At 53.3% G+C, this 15,788-nt stretch overlaps 7 protein-coding genes across 7 annotated transcripts; 3 read left to right on the top strand and 4 right to left on the bottom strand.

Annotated features, from left to right (window-relative positions):
* Positions 1-236: 236 nt before the first annotated feature.
* Positions 237-1,445, bottom strand: CkaCkLH20_07971 (DNA repair protein; the record flags this gene model as incomplete). The annotated part of the gene is made up of 2 exons (XM_038890686.1): positions 237-1,304; positions 1,374-1,445. 2 exons carry the CDS (start codon positions 1,443-1,445, stop codon positions 237-239), a joined length of 1,140 nt encoding a protein of 379 aa, XP_038743869.1.
* Positions 1,446-1,889: 444 nt separating this feature from the next.
* CkaCkLH20_07970 (phosphate transporter) lies at positions 1,890-2,625 on the bottom strand (the record flags this gene model as incomplete). The annotated part of the gene is made up of 3 exons (XM_038890685.1): positions 1,890-2,284; positions 2,347-2,507; positions 2,585-2,625. 3 exons carry the CDS (start codon positions 2,623-2,625, stop codon positions 1,890-1,892), a joined length of 597 nt encoding a protein of 198 aa, XP_038743868.1.
* Positions 2,626-3,729: 1,104 nt separating this feature from the next.
* CkaCkLH20_07969 (cellulase) lies at positions 3,730-5,068 on the bottom strand (the record flags this gene model as incomplete). Its single annotated transcript, XM_038890684.1, has 7 exons — positions 3,730-3,833; positions 3,884-4,187; positions 4,247-4,523; positions 4,579-4,601; positions 4,654-4,720; positions 4,774-4,820; positions 4,868-5,068. The coding sequence occupies 7 exons, from the start codon at positions 5,066-5,068 to the stop codon at positions 3,730-3,732; spliced, it is 1,023 nt and encodes a 340-aa protein (XP_038743867.1).
* A 1,554-nt stretch (positions 5,069-6,622) lies between these two features.
* CkaCkLH20_07968 (mitochondrial ribosomal protein) lies at positions 6,623-7,074 on the top strand (the record flags this gene model as incomplete). The annotated part of the gene is made up of 4 exons (XM_038890683.1): positions 6,623-6,665; positions 6,730-6,745; positions 6,810-6,989; positions 7,041-7,074. 4 exons carry the CDS (start codon positions 6,623-6,625, stop codon positions 7,072-7,074), a joined length of 273 nt encoding a protein of 90 aa, XP_038743866.1.
* A 319-nt stretch (positions 7,075-7,393) lies between these two features.
* On the bottom strand, positions 7,394-8,108 carry CkaCkLH20_07967 (transcription initiation factor tfiid subunit 10; the record flags this gene model as incomplete). Its single annotated transcript, XM_038890682.1, has 2 exons — positions 7,394-7,801; positions 7,872-8,108. 2 exons carry the CDS (start codon positions 8,106-8,108, stop codon positions 7,394-7,396), a joined length of 645 nt encoding a protein of 214 aa, XP_038743865.1.
* A 1,047-nt stretch (positions 8,109-9,155) lies between these two features.
* On the top strand, positions 9,156-10,460 carry CkaCkLH20_07966 (nad dependent epimerase dehydratase family protein; the record flags this gene model as incomplete). Its single annotated transcript, XM_038890681.1, has 1 exon — positions 9,156-10,460. One exon carries the CDS (start codon positions 9,156-9,158, stop codon positions 10,458-10,460), a length of 1,305 nt encoding a protein of 434 aa, XP_038743864.1.
* A 906-nt stretch (positions 10,461-11,366) lies between these two features.
* Positions 11,367-11,978, top strand: CkaCkLH20_07965 (uncharacterized protein; the record flags this gene model as incomplete). Its single annotated transcript, XM_038890680.1, has 1 exon — positions 11,367-11,978. The coding sequence occupies one exon, from the start codon at positions 11,367-11,369 to the stop codon at positions 11,976-11,978; it is 612 nt and encodes a 203-aa protein (XP_038743863.1).
* Between the last annotated feature and the right edge of the window lie 3,810 nt (positions 11,979-15,788).

Here is a 15,788-nt window from a genome sequence, read left to right as displayed (position 1 = left end):
AGTGGGCTGGCGCGTCGGAGCAGATGGGGACAGGATATGGGTGCGACTGGGTGCCATCCGTCCTGTTGTAATATGTACCGGGGCATTGTTCACTACACTTGTCGATACCCCCTCCGCTGCGCCTGTCGTGTGACTTTTGATGTCCATTGTTTCGTCGTACATAATTCAAATGAGAAGATGATTGACTGGGTATTACGCTACGAGGCAACTTGACTGTAAGATAGGTAGGTAGGCAGTTAAAATTCCAACTCCTCGACTTCCATCCCGCACTCTTTGCATTTCTTCACAGTCATGCCATCCTCGTTCTCAACAGCCCGTCCCCAGTCATGGACATGTTTGCCTCCGCCGACGGAGTCGCCAAACTTCCTCGGTCCCGATCCCGCCGCACCGGCGGCCTGCTGTCGCCTGATCGCCTCCGTCCGCGTCTTCCTCTTCAGATCGTTGAGCTTGTCCCGGAACTTGGCCTCCTTGCGCCGTTTCTTGTCGGCCTCGCGCTTCTCGAACTCGGCGTCGAGCTTCTCTGCGGAACCCCATTTCGTGTTGAACGCGTACTCCTCCACCTGGAAGCGCAGGAACAGCATCATGTCGTGCCAGTGCGACTTGTGCGGGTTTGGCCGGGACAGGTGCGGCAGCAGGTCCGGGTCCTTCAGCTCCTCGTCCGTCAGGAGGTAGTCCTCCCTGCACTCCGTCTTGGTCAGGAGCGAGTACTTGTCCGGGTTCGAGTCCTTGCAGGCATGGCAGACCTGCACGTTAAACACCTCGTCCCAGACCCAGTCGATCTCCAGAGAGGAGCACTCGCGGCACTTCTTGCGGGTGGCGTCGTCGGCGAGCACGCTCAGGCCCGGCTCGAACGGGCCGGCCTTTTGCCTCCGGAGCTTCTTGAGGAGCTGCAGCCTCTCCCACTCCTGACTCGACATGCCCTTGGGCTTTTCCTCGGTGGGCGGCCCGCCGGGCTTGGCCTTGGGCACGAGGGCGGTGTTGTGCGGGTCGTCTTCGGCCGTGAGGAAGCCGCCCTTCGTGTCCGTCATGGCGGACATGTTGTAGTCGACGAACTTTGCAAAGTTGCGTGCGGGGCGCGGGGCGGTGGCCGTGTCGCGGGCATCGCGGTTCGTGGAGGGTTGGTCGGCAGAGGTCGAGATGGACGAGTATGTGCGTTTCGTGCCTGCGCCGGATGATGCGCCGGCTTTGGTGATGCGGACATTGTCTGTTGCGATGAGGCCGGAGGAGGTCTTTGGGATCGGGGCTGACGGGGCCTCGGCTTCGCGGCGGTCGCGGAGGGCTTTGGCTTTCAGGCGGGACTCTTCCTGGTGACGGGGTTAGCATTGGGGATCGCGAATGACGGGTGAGGGCCGGGGCACAATGCGACGAGTCACTTCCGGTGTTGGAGGTGTTCCGGCAGGCGCGGTTGACCTGGGTTTCGGCGGAGGTGTCTTTGGGCGATCCATTTTAGACTGGCGAGGTTGGAGACGTTGTCTAAGGTATCTGGAGATGTTGTGGTGTGTCACGGTGGTATTGCGACGAGAAGTTGAAGATGGGAGGCGTGAAGGGTGGAGGGGCAAAGAATCCGGGGTGGATTATGTCACCATTTGACGCGCGAACGCACGTGCCTGGCGGGCTTCCGCAGACCGAGCTGTCCGGCGGGAGCTGCGGCCGCGAATAGCTGCCTAAGCGACTTGGAACAAAACGCCTTGGGTGACGAGGTCAACGGGATGTTGCGATTAATGTGCAGTATCTTGGGAACGTATCATCTACACCGTGCCCCCCGACCTTGGGGCTCTATTCCAAGCCTCGCCACCACGAGACAAAAACAAGTGTGTGCATCGCGAACCTCCTGTATTCCAAAAGCCCTCCCTGCCAGGTTATATGTGCCTGTAGCCGGAAGTTCCAGTTTACTCCTCCTTGGCACCACCACGGCCGGCACGCTCGGCAGCCTCGACGGCCTTCTTGTCGCTCTGGGCGGGGCCGGACTGCAGGCCCTGCATGAAGCTGGCGGGGGCCTTGAAGGGGCGCTTGAGGTCGCCGGAGGCGGGCTGGCCGAAGACGTGGATCTTGACGAGGTTGCTCTCGAAGGCGGACTTGAGGGGGATGATGGACTGGATGAGGAGGGGGTTGGTGTACTTCATGTAGATGTGCATGAAGGCCATCATGGCGATACCCATGGCCTGGGAGCGGAAGGCCTGGCGGAGCTGGGTCGTGTCGTAGGCGTGGATCGTGGTGGTGACGAGCTTGCCCTCCTCGGAGGAGCCCATGGGGGCGGGCTCAACGTATTTGAGGGTGGTGAGATCTGCAGGGGATTGTCAATATCAGTATGCCTCCTCCATGTCGGCCGTATCTGCGATTACGAACCCTTCTTCTTGTTGATCTGGGCCTGGACGTAGAGGTACAGGATGGCGATCAGGATGTTGCTGGCGATGTAGCCGGCACGGCACATGTTCAGGACGTTCGGGTCTTCGAAGGGAACCTTGCGCGAGACCTGGACCATGCCGAGCATGATGATCAGGTTGGTGCTGTGGCATTGTCAGCTGTTGGTTCTGGGGAGGTTTCTCGCGATGGTGCTGTTTGCGCTGGCAGAGATTGCGACGACGTACATCTGAGGGCTAACCATTTTGGCGGTATTGCGAACAATTGACTCGAGGGGGTTGACGAAGGAGACAAGAATCCGAGGCCTCGGGTTGCGACGGAGGATTTGATGGTTTAAAGGAAGGGGGGGAGGGAGGTGGCTGGTAGGATGCGAATGGCGCGAACGTGAAGTTGGCGAGTTTTTGTAGCGTGGCACCGGCGAAAGGGTGAGGTGGTCGAAACGGCTGGGTTAGGTGGAGGTGGGGAGGTTGCTTTAGTGGAGTTTTCCTTTGGTTCCAGTGGTCAGTGTCTCGTTTTTGGCGCGGTCCGATTTGCGGCTTGGGCTTTGGGTTCGGGGTCCAGCGGGATGGCGAATTGCGAAATCCATGGCATCCGCCGTGTTTTGTTTTTTTTTCCTATGGGCGGTCGGGGTTCTGTAGCATTCTGCTGGAGTCTTTTTCTCAGCCACCAAACTCAAGGAAGACAGGGTATGTGAGCCTCATCTCCGTCTTCAAGCACCATCTTATTACGCAGCACGTTGGTTGCCTCTCCTTAAATGCTTCACAAACTCAATGCACCTTTCCCGTAAAGACCCCAAGGCATGCACACTAAAACAGATGGAAGGTCGCCATCCTGCATGTGTTGTTGGTGGCTTGAACCGTCCGCCTGGCCGATGACCCAACGCCACCATCCAAACTCCGCGATGTTGGTAAGACGACAACCAACAAACAAGAGAATCTAATGTAAGCCGCGTGACCTTTCGGACTATTGAGGACACGTTCATTAATTGCGACGTGGAGAATCCTGCTGGATATCCACCCACCTGCCTGTTTGAGAGAGCTTTCACTCTGCCTCATATTACAGCTGAGATTTGGTCATAATCAATTACCTGCTTTTTGACGTTGGCTGCACTTCCGATAAAGTCATGCTTGAGATGCAATGAAGACAACTAGCAAGCCTGAATGACAAACATGTCTTCATATTCCAGATATGTACACGAGACTGCATGGCCTCTGACAAAATATCTACACGGTGAAATTGTTCTTGTCCGCTTGCATATCTCTTGTGCTTAGATAATCCTCAGATAAGGTTTATGCTGCACGTGAGTGGACCCATATATCCCGCGAATCCGGTGTTCGTCTCCACCTTTCCCGAATATCACGGCCCGGCCTAAGCGAAGCTCTTGAGAATCGGGAGATATGTGGCGTACGCCTTGCCCGTCGTAGGCTCCATGGAATACATGTAGTCGGCCCACCAAGGCCCGGCAGCCCACCCTTCACAAAGTCAGCTTTTTGAAGGGCCTTAAACTTGGTGAGTAACTTACAGAGTGTGCCCTTCCAGACATCCGAGTTGTCCGAGAGGTGTTGGAGAGCGCCCTTGACGGCGGTCTGGCACTGCTCGTTGGAACCGGCACCGATCTCGCCGAGAACACCTTGCTTCTTGTTGTCCTTGAGCCACTTGGTCGCCACGGCAAGACGCTCAGCTCCGATGGTGCTGCTGACGCACGCCTCGTTAGTGCCTGAGCCGTCGGTGTCAAGGTACTGGTGCATCTCGTAGAAGAGAAGCTTGCCGGTCGAGTCGGCGGGGTCCTTGAGGTCCTTCAATGCGTCACCGGAGCCGCTCTCGATCTGTCCACAGCCGGTCAGCACATGTCCTTTCCTGTTTCGACAAATGAAACGTCACTTACCCAGTGCCAGGCACCCGAGTAAGAGTTGCCCTCGATCCAGATGAACTGCTTCGTAGCACCGGCAGCGCGAATGTTGTCAATGGCCGCCTGGTTGAGGTCCTTGACAAGCGTGTTGTCCATGTCATGATATTCGTTGTTTGTGTCGAAAATCACTTTGTCGTTGTCCTTGAAGCGGGCCGCGACAGTCTTCCACCACGCACCAAAGTCGGCGGAGCTGGTGATGATGTTGCCGTAGTATCGGCCGTAGTTGTGAGGGTCGATGACGGCGTAGGAGCCCCTGTTCTGTTGTCAGTCTCGGTTCGTGTATTCGGTCAAAACTAGGTTGTGCTCACTTTGAGGTGACGTCCTTGACGAGCTTTGCTGAAGTTAGTCTGCATGTTCGCTAACCAAAATCTGCGAGCACTTACGTCCTCGAGACCCGAGAAGTAGGTCTCATTGATGGTACCAGTCAGCTTGTCGGGGATAATGCGCTCCCTGCGGCCCGGTCAGTGGCTGTATTCTTTTCTGCACGATACTAAGATACTCACATCATGGTTCCAATGCGGAAAGTGTTCAAGCCGGCTGATCTCAGGGTCTGCATCCAGTCAACTCACGAACTTCTATCTGTTCGTGGCCACTCACGTCAATGGCCGTCTTGTTGGGCCATGTGTACTCCTTGCCGAGCTGTCCAGGCAGAGTGTTCTGGCCAAACTCGCCACCGGACTCGTTGACACCGGTGAAGGTGAACCTGCCGGCGCGCTTCTCCTTGGAGGCGCTGTCGACAGGGGCCGCCAGGACCGATGCGACGGACGCGGCTCCCAGAGCCAAGTTGGTAAACTTCATGATGTCGAAGAAAGAATGAAAATGGGTTCGGACTAGAAAAGAAGGTAAGAAGGTCGGATGAGGTTCAAAAAGCCAAGACCACCACCCCAGATCAGCCAAGAGGCACCACGGGCTTTATACCTCGTGGCCATCGTCCCCTCGTTTACAGTTTAGGGGGTGGGCGTGGTCTGAACTCTGGGAACATTGCTGCCAGGGCCCATCGTGACGGAGTCCCTTGCTCCGTCCCATGTATAAAGCCGAAAAGACATGCGATTTGCCAGGAAATTTAGGAACGCAATCAACAGGGCCTCATCAGAGGTGGCTCGCGAGGCACTCTAGCTAAGCTTGCTTGGCATGGGCGATGTGCCGTGTGGGGTAGGTCCGGCAGGGAAGGGCAGATCTCGGGACATGGACTTCCTAGGGCGGTCTCCTTTGCACGTTGCATCGTTCCTGGTTTGTGGTTACTGATGCCGAGAATGCCGAGGATTGCGGCTGCTGAGTCTAGTTGCGTCGGGGTTAGATTACATGCAGCTTGTCTGCGTAACCAATTGTCCTTCATCAACGGAGCATTTGACAGTGACAGCTGACGGCTGAGCAGGTTTGAACAGATCAACTACCGGCATGAAGAAGCAATATGTCGCAGACCTGTTGGCAGACCGACTTCGCCGCCAACGTAGGTATTTCACTTCAGTCGTGGACTGATGTTGGTCCCAAGGGGGAATTAAGTTGGGACGTTTCATGTAGCCGGGGAAACTCCCTCCGCGTGGTATATTGTCCTGGAATTAAGGGATCGCCAACTTGACCACTTTCCCCACATTGATCATCAACATGGGAGCACAGAGAGGCCCAGACTGAGCCGCGATGCCGGGAGGATGATGCTAGCACGGTTACAGGATAAATGACTTCCATATTCCATATGGACGCCGGTAAAGGCTCGTGATGCAGGTACGGAGTTGCTGCTGTTTGTTGATCAAGCATGACGTTGGTTGACCGATGTGGCGGGGAGGAGATGCAGCAATGAGTTCATTGCGAGATCCTCGCGAAGGCGAGTTGTCACTTTGAATTCTCTTTGCGGCTTTGGCTTGCAGGGCCGAGCAGGGAGTTCCTTGGATGACGTGAAGACTTAGACTCGGCCGTTTCATCAGTTTGTTGGAGTTGGAAACAATAACCTAACTGAGTTCTGTGCTTGACACCGTCTGAAACGATGAAGACAAACTTGCCAGTCCTCATCCAGCTTTCCCATTGAGATACAGGCCCCAATAGTCATCAAAAGAGGTATGGACGGACTTGACATCAGGTGAACTCATGATGCGACTAGCTTGATCGAAGTTCTGCTTGAGCATGGTGATTTGTGAACCGCGCAGGTGCAAAGATCGAAGTGGGTCCTTTGTCCACCCAGGAATCGGGGACGCGGCACTGCAGTGTCAAGGACCTGGCCGGGGATGCAACAATGAGTCACGTGACACGGACAAATTCTGGAAGCTCGGAAATTCTTCCCGCGCGGCATGAGCAGAGCCGTCGTTGAATCGCGACCTGTAGCACTATCAATCCCAATTAGGGTCATCAACCGCCAAAATGCAGCCCACGAGGTTTCTTCTGAAGAGATCGGTTTGGAAGGGTCAGTCGTCGCAACCGATCGCAAACATCAAATCGGGACTCGCTGGCTAACATCTACCTTCCAGGACCAAACATCGTCCCGTAAGGACATCCTCTCACGATACCCCTCGATCGAGACACCCGATTCTGACTTTGCTGCGAATAGTCTCCCGATCGTCCGACCGGCGCCCGGCAAGAAGGTCCCTCCCATCAGGACACAAGCCCGTTCCGCCACCATTCTACCCAACTTTGTCGGCCTCAAGTTCCAGGTCTACAACGGCAGGCACTACCTGGATGTGACGATCACGGAAGAGATGGTGGGACACAAGCTGGGAGAATTCTCGCCGTAAGTGGCGCCTACACTGGACTTTTGTCGCAGTCGCTGACGTATGTTTAGGACGAGAAAGCCCTTCATCTGGTCCAGATTGTGAGAGGGCGCCTGCTGAGCAGAACTCGGGCGTTCCTGGCGAGAGGAGGAAGACAGAAAGACGACAACGATTGTACAACATTGTCAAGATACCAGCGATACACTGTAGCATAAAATTCCAGGCCATGTGCCGTTGATGACCCTCTATCATGTTTATGGATAGGCGCCTACTGTGCCATTCTTTCCATCGTACGTGACTTGCCCGTCGAAAGCATAAAACCCCTCGGCCGTGATCCGGGCCCCCAGACGCCGAAGCAAACCATCCAACGCCGTGATATTTATACACCAGTTCCAGAAGAAAACCCCGACGAAACGAAACCCCATTATCGGTAGAACTCGCTCCGCTTGACGTTCACCCCGTACTCGCCCACGGCCATGCCGAGGTCCTCCATCGTCAACACCGTCCGGTTTTGGCTTCCTCCCTGCCCACCACCTCCGTAACCAGGTCGCTGGATACCCAGCGGCCCGCCGCGACCTTGATCCTTGGCGCCTGCGGGACCAGTCGGCTGGCCAGGGATGGGAAAGCCGGCGGCGGCGCCGAGGTTGCCCATGGGGTTGTTTGCGTTGCTGTTAGATGCGCGGATGCGGCTGTATTGGTACGCGTCGGCGGCGATGTCGGCGATAAACTTTTGTGTTGCGAGAGCGAGGAGGCGCGCGAGACGGGGATCGGTCTGCGGCGGAGGGGGAAGACCGGCTTTGGTCATGTAGTAGTTGGTGACTGCGTCGGGGATCTGCAAGACGTCTTCGTCAGCGTACTGTAACTTTTGCATCATGCGGTCTTTGAGATGACAGGTATCGTACAATCGGCGCGTAGTCGTCCATCTTGGTCAAGAACTCGCGAAGAGACATATCCTTGCGCGTGATGGCTTTCGGTTCGGGGCCAGGCGCGACTGCCTCGGGAACGGCAGCTCCGTCGGCAGGAGCAGCAGCGGCGGCGGCGGCACCGTCAGCCGGAGGAGCGCCGGGGGCAGAAACCTCCTGCGAGTTGGGTGCCGTCGGCGCCTGCTCCTCGTTCGTTTCGGGGGCGTTGGTCGACATGATTCGACTGCTTTTGTTGAGGAGAGGTGCTGAGTGTATTCGTGGGGTTGTTTGACGCGATGTCCCGCGAGGCTGGTGAGGCTGGTGATGTAAGGCGGAATTCGAAACGGGGAGTGGCGCTTGTCACGTTGAGTGGAGCCTGAAAGCTTACCTCAGCCAACTCCAATGGTACTCTCGTCCCTTCCAGTCAAAGCGCTTGAAAATTGGGGCAGGATACTGCAAACATCACCCTGCGCTTCCTGCTCACTCACCGAAATCAATATGTGATGTTCACCGAGATGGGCAGGGACGAGCGACATGGAAGCGCGATTGCCTCCAACAATTGCAAGTGTGCCAAACTTTCAAGGCTCCTATCACTTGCGTCCCAAATGTTGCCTTGCTTCAATACACTCACGATTGAGGGACATAGTACAGAGTAGCATCCGACTGTTGTCTCCTGCCATTGAAGGCAGGAGACGAAGTGACGGACTCACGCCCCGGCGCTTAGGTTCTATTTTTCGTCGGTCTCGGAGTCCGCAAGTTTCCGGTTCTCATCATATTTCTTTTCATCGGAACCCCTTTTTGTCATCGTACATCTTCTCATGCCGGCATTACTGGTCGAAAAGGGGGAGTCCCACATAATGGTCCAAGAGCACTGTACGGGACGTGAATAGCCTCTTATGTTGGCGCCGGCGCTGTTTCAACGCACCAATTCGACCGGATCGGCCATTTGTGGGTCCATTTCAGACCGTTCAGATGGTCTCCACTCGGTCAACTTCATCATCAGGCCCGATAATCTAAGGCCGGGTCCGATCCGGAAGATTTTGGCACTGTGAAGACGTGCGAACCGGACATCGATGACGGCACTTCCAGACACAATGGTTTGGGTCAATTTGAATGTGAGTATTCTGTCAGATTGGCATGGACCGCAGTGTGCACGATCATGGCATAATAAATAGAGGCGATAGTGCTCCAGCATGCTGAACAATCCTTCATCTCATACCTACTCTCATCACTCATCCTATCATTGCCTCTACTGTCCTACTCGACTTCTGCAAATCTCTCAGCATGACTTCTTCATCCTCATCTCTCCTTCGCCATGGCATTTACCGAAATCTCCCCCAGTTTGATCCCTCTTTGAAGGGGCTTTCTGCCATCATCACCGGAGCGAACGGCATTTCTGGCTTCAACACCGTGCGGGCTCTGCTTGACAGTCCGGAGCGCTGGCCCACCATCTTTGCCCTCTCGCGCAAGCCTCCACCCCAGGATATGATGGACCTGCTCACACCCGAGGCGCGATCTCGGGTCGAGTTCGTCTCATGCGACTTCCTCGATGACCCTTCCTCAATCGCTGGCAAGCTCAAGTCAGCCGGCGTTCGCGCTGATCATGTCTTTTTCTACTCCTACATCCACAGGGATTGGTCTCAAGCTCAGGCCCTGGTTGAAGACAACGTCACTCTGCTGAAGAACTTCCTTGACGCACTGAAGCTGGCGGGCATCAAGCCCGACCGTTTCATGCTGCAGACTGGGGGCAAGAACTACGGCATGCACATTGGCCGTGTCCGGACGCCCCTGGTCGAGTCGGATCCCCAGCCGAGACATCTTCAACCCAACTTCTACTACCCTCAAGAAGACCTCGTCAAGTCCTTCTGCGAGAAGAACGGGTCGGCGTGGAATGTCATAAGACCAGCCGCCATTATCGGAGCATCATCCCACGCATCGATGAACACATTCTACCCCTTTGCTATCTACGCTGTCGTCCAGGCACACAAGGGTGAGCCTCTTGTCTTTGGAGGCGACTGGGAGCAGTGGCAGTACGAGTACTACCACTGCACAGCTCGGATGACTGGGTACTTGACCGAATGGTCGGTCTTGAATGCCGATTGCGCCAATCAAGCCTTCAACACCCAGGATGGAGGCCCTTTTAGTTGGGAGCGCTTCTTCGCCGAGCTTGCTCGCTGGTTTGGTGTCAAGGGAGTAGTCCCGCCGCCTGATGAAGAGTTCAAACTCAAGAAGATCGATGGAAGACCTGGAAAAGAGTCGCCGCTGGGATATGGTCCTCCGTTGTCATCCAAGTCCAGTTTCACGTTGCTGGAGTGGGCCCAGAAGCCGGAGAACATTGCAGCTTGGCGCGAAGTCATGGAACAATCAGGCGGAAAGATCACTCATGATCCGTTCGAAAGTCCTGATGACTTCTTCATTGGCGACTTTGCTTACCTGCGGTTTGGGAGTATGTGCTTGAACAAGGCTCGTAGGTATGGATGGACCGGCTTCGTGGACACTCTGGAGAGCATCTTCGAGATGTACCACGAGATGGAGAAACTTGGTATGCTGCCGAGTATGCAAGTCGAGGCTGCTCGTCCTTTGGGTTGAGGTCTGAGTAGGATGAAGTTCGAGCGACATTCACTGGAGTGAAGGCAAGAAGAATGACCAAAGTTGTAGATTGAATCATTGAGAGTAAATCTCAAAACACTGGATCTGATACGAAGTTCTGTGACGACAAAAGCAAGGGGTGCAGCCGTGTGGTGGCTGTTCAGCAGCCGAACAGCCTGAATTCCCTTGTTTCCGTCTATCTGCATGTGGTCTTGCTCTGCCTGTTCATGTTTCGTTCTCGACGTTTCTGAGCCGAAGGGTCGATGGCGGTCTTCTCCAACTTACGTTTCGCGTGTCTCACTTCACTAATGCCACGATGGATCCTCTCGGAAACGCTGCATCTGCCGCTGGATTCGCAGCATCGACCGCAAGCGCAAGTCATCCCTTCGCACAATCAAATCGATATTGCATGTGCTCACATGGTTACAGCTCTCAACTTGATTTTACTGACTGGTGAACAACATTCAGTAACATTGCCAAAAAAGTCGCCGATCTATGCAAGGAAGTAACGCAGCCTTCCGATCCACTTGTGTCGGTCGAAAAGACTGTCAAGCAATGCCAGGCTTAGAGATACATCAACAGGACCCAATTTGGGCGTCAAATTCAGGTTTTCCATGACAATGATGTCTACGCTACACCTGGCCGTTGATGGTGGTACCACAGGTAGCCCCCACTTTCGCATCAGCAATACAATTACACGGCACCGGAGTAGGGCACCGGAGTAATGAAGTAGGTCGTCGGAGAAGGGTATCGGAGTAGGCTATCGGACAAAACTGAAATGTCGCCGGATCATCAACTATATAACGGGAGCCTCAGCAACTTGGCAACATAATGAGAAGACTTTTGACATTGTTTGAATATACAAATCACGCAACTTGAATATCTCGGTAACATTCCTTCACGACAATGTCTGAACAAACAACCACCCTCCCCGACGGCGCAGTCCAGATTGCTCCTCGAACGGGCACTGCGTTTCGAGTCTCCAAAGGTCAGAGGTTTTCAGTCATTGACCCGCAAGGCGTCTCAGTCGGCGACCTTGTGGCGTTCAGTGCCAACGACCCCCGCGAAGCTCTCAGCAACGGCCGATCTTTCGATTATGCCTCCAAGATTTTCTTCTCGAATGGCGATAAGCTCTATAGCAACCGGAGCAACGTTATGCTCAGCATTGTCGAAGACACCGTCGGGAAGCATGATTTCCTGTACACACCCTGTTCCAAAGACACGTTCCGTTTGATGTACGAGAATGTTCCGGAGTACCCAGGTTGTCAAGGCAATCTCGCTTATGCTCTTGCCAAGTTCGGCGTTCAAGAAGATGGCATTCCCCCTCCATTCAATGTCTTCATGAACGTGGTTGTGGATGGCAACACAGGAGCGCTGGAGATCAAGCCGCCTATTAGCAAAGCTGGCGACCATATCGACTTTGTCGCCGAGATGGACTTGATAATCGGCCTTACGGCATGTTCGGCACCCAAGACCAATGATGGCAGTTTCAAGCCCATCCAGTACAAATTACATTGACGGATACTTTGAGCTGGGGATGTACTTTAGTAAAATCTATGGAAACTAGCTGTGGGCTGGGACGACACAGACAGTGCATCAGATGAACTGGATTCACCTTCTAAGTTGGATAAAATATTCTCTCAAATTGAATCTACTTCAGACTGCAAACTCTTGAATAACTGATAGGAAACACTCTGTCGAATAAATGGCCGCTTTTGGTGGGGAGTGCTCAGAAAACCGGCCATTCACTTCGGAATTGAATCCCGAGTGGAAAACTAGAATACCGGAAATGTCATTTTCTCTTTTGCAAATAGTTTCTAACACAGGGCCGGCGCCCGGCGTACCTAAATTGCACATCGGCGGAGAGATCACTTCTTCACTCCGATTCTCCGAGGTCCAAGCCGCAAACTTCACCGTTCCTATTCCACTCACCCTACACTTTCTAGTTCTGGACTCAATATTTTTTCCCTCGTGGTTCTTGGTGGTAATCGAGGCAGCTATCTTGTTCCAGCATCTACTCAACGCTGACGAGTTTCCCCTAAAGAAATGGCACCCATATATAAGATCGCACTTTGCCAGTTTACTCCAAAGGTAATGCAATTGAGGCACTATTAGCTCATCAGCTTCCTTTAATGTTTTTCTTTCTACAAATCGTAATCTCTTGATAACATTCATTACAGGTCGTCGCGATAGCTGAAAACTTCGCCCTCGCAGAGACCTACCTGCGCTCAGCTGCTGACAAAGGATGTCATCTTGCTGTTCTCCCAGAGTTTCACCTGACCTCCTGGGAGCCCAGCCATCCAGATTTCTTTAGTGCTGCGAAACAATCCACACTATATTTGATCAAATATCAAGCACTTGCTCGAGAACTTGGCATGAGCATCGTTCCTGGCACATTTTGCGAGCCTTATTCCGAAGATGGAGGCAAAGAACGGCTAAAGAACGTAGCTTACTTTCTGGCTGGTGGAACAGGTGAAATCTGCGGAAAATACCAGAAGAAGAACCTCTGGCATCCTGAACGGCCCTACTGCACGTCTGGACAAGCTCCCCATCTCGCGTTCGATACTCCGATGAAGGGTGTCGACGGGCAGTGTCTGCGGGCTGGGCTCTTGATCTGTTGGGACCTCAGTTTCCCCGAAGGCTTTCGTGCTTTGGTACAAGATGGAGCCAATTTGATCATCATTCCAGCCTTCTGGTCTACTAAGGGTGGGGAGGATATTCGCGAGCTGAACAGCGACGCGGAGGTGGCCTTTCTCAACAGCGTATTGACAGCAAGGGCTTTCGAAAATAACACTGCGGTAGTTTTCTGCAACGCAGGTGGGCTTAGTATGGTTACTTTGCCTATTCTGGGTGTCTTGAGAAGTATCTGTCCTGGCGAAGACAAGGTTGAAGTAATTCATGTTGATTTGGATGTTCTCCGGGTTGCGGAGGAACGGTATAAGATTCGGGAGGATATGCAAAGTCTTGAATGGCACTATAAATAGTTTGTAGGCATTTGTGTTAGCCGTTTCACCTGAAAACTAGAACATACGAAACTGAATATTAAGAAGAGGAGATGGTGAATTCACTGAAGCTAGTAAAGCCTTCCATGACACGCCGCGATTATGGTAAATAAAGTTCATCGACTTCTCCCTCCGCCAAGAGATATTGGCCTTCCAGGCATGGGTGGTCGGCGATACCCTGCCAAAAAGAGATATCGGATTCCAGAAATTCCTGCCCGAGCTGCTGCTCCCACGTAACCTCGACTTCAGGCCCCTCTGGCACAGGACGGGCTGCGCACAGGTGGGAACTACTTTCGTCGCTCAAAGCTGAATCTAGAAAGCGATGAATTGTCCGAGCGGCCTTGGTAAGCAATGCGTGATTTGGGTCTCCTGCTTTCGCTATCGTACCCCTCTCGATTTCTGTTGTCAAAACGGTGAGATCCTGGAGAACACTGCTTCGTGAGATACGTAGACAGCTTGGTGTGATGTGAGGGTTGAGCATAACTAGCAATATGATGCCCGCTGCTGGCAATCCATAATGGGCGATCTGGGTAATCAGCGTGTGGTCAAAACCTTCAAGAAAGCAGCCTTCCGACAAACCTTCCACGATAGTTTCGTGCCCGAGTTTGATAGCTCCTCCCGTAATAAGATGACATCGACTACAAGCCTGAGCATCTCGATAGCGACTTCGACCAGAGGTGTGCTAGTTTCTGAGAGTCGGTCCCATGCTAGACGACGGAGCAAGAAACTCAGATGTAAGTGATTGAGTCTAATACTGGCGAGAAAGTCTCGTTCGAACGGACTAGCGGAGTGGTCTCGAATGCTTTCTCGAATACGGAAGTGCGCCGGCAAAGAGTTCCAGTGCGAGTCTGCTATCTTTTGAAGCGTACTGAGTAATTTGATTTGAATGGTCAGAAGCTGGACCGAAGGTCACGGATGATGGTGTGGGCTATTTTCAACTTACTCAATAGTTTGCCGGCAGTCAGACCGGTTGGTGTCAAATAAGAGCTCTATCGCATCTTCTTTGACTAGAGCACATAGAGCTGACCAGCGAGTCTCTGACCGGTAGTTCATTTTAGTAGTGGGATCCCATTGAAAGAGTCCTGGGTCATCCGACAAGGGCGCCTCGCAATCCAAGGGAAGTCGGCTGTCCGGGAGCTGGAAATGGCAAAATCTTTTGCTCAAACGCGGCCGGCGACCAAGAAAAGGAGATGAGTTCTTATCGAGTGAGTATATTCTAGCGAATGCTGTTTTCCGTAACTCGGTAAGAAACAGGGGCGTATTAGCCTTTTTCGACAAGTCTTCGTGGTACCCGAGAGCCATAATGGACGATATAACATCACCCACTCGTCGCCACATATGGTAGCCTATGCATCATTAGCAAAGAGTCAGTATGAATGGTGGTTGAGGCTTCTGTACTCTGATCACCGTAGATGTAGGAGTGAATGATACAATGCTCATACTGGAGAACATGCTGCAGATCATTCGGGCAGTCTAGAGCCAGACAGATTTCAAGGCAGCTCGTAGCCAATCTCAGCGACTGCTCCCGCAGCGCTATTCTTTGTTCATTGGTTGTGTAAAGAGGAGGAAAGAAAGGAACATCCATGGAAGCTCGAAGAACAGCGCACATAAATATTCCTAAACTCTCCCAACGAGTGTTCTTACCCAGGAACTCAGCCGAGAAGGCCGAAAGCGTTGTTGCTGCGTTGATAGCCAGCGGACGATTAGTATTCCTTGACAACCTGTGAGCTAGCTCAAAGTGCCATCCTGAACCTTGAAATGAAGTGAGGCGGGAATAGTTTGAGTATCTGGCGAACATGGCAACGAAAGGCTCAGCAAGGGCCAAGTTGATCCCCTTCTGTAGCCATAATGAAACAAGATCTTCCAAAGACCGAACACCAAATCTTGTCATCAATGATTTGATCAGGTCCGCCCCTTGCTTTACTTGTGGGCAATCGTCCAAGGGGGCTTGCTCAACATGGATTGAAGCCGGTGTGGAGTTGTGCGTAGCAGCTGCGCCATCATTCATGTTATCCTGGCCAGAATCCTCGGGAAAGATCTCGTTGAAGATGGCGACATGGCTTGACCGGCCTAGGTGGCCTGGGTTTGGATGGAGCTGAGTGCGACGTGTCCCTGGTATTTGTAACAGGGCCCCGGTCTCGGAGGGACTGTCACGACAATGTCTATAACGTATCTTAGCGTATTCATCAAACATTACGATCGGGCTGCCGGGCATAAATACTGTGGCGATGGAATCTCTTGTGGCATCTGCTGAGAAGGAATAGCTTTCGTTTGCTTCCTTTTGAAGGGAGCAGCTCTGTAAACACATAGCGACGGATCTCCTTGA

The sequence above is a fragment of the Colletotrichum karsti genome (genome assembly GCF_011947395.1).
Source record: "Colletotrichum karsti strain CkLH20 chromosome Unknown Scaffold26, whole genome shotgun sequence".
NCBI classification, from domain to species: Eukaryota; Fungi; Ascomycota; class Sordariomycetes; order Glomerellales; family Glomerellaceae; genus Colletotrichum; species Colletotrichum karsti.
This window is presented reverse-complemented; position numbering and strand designations above follow the sequence as displayed.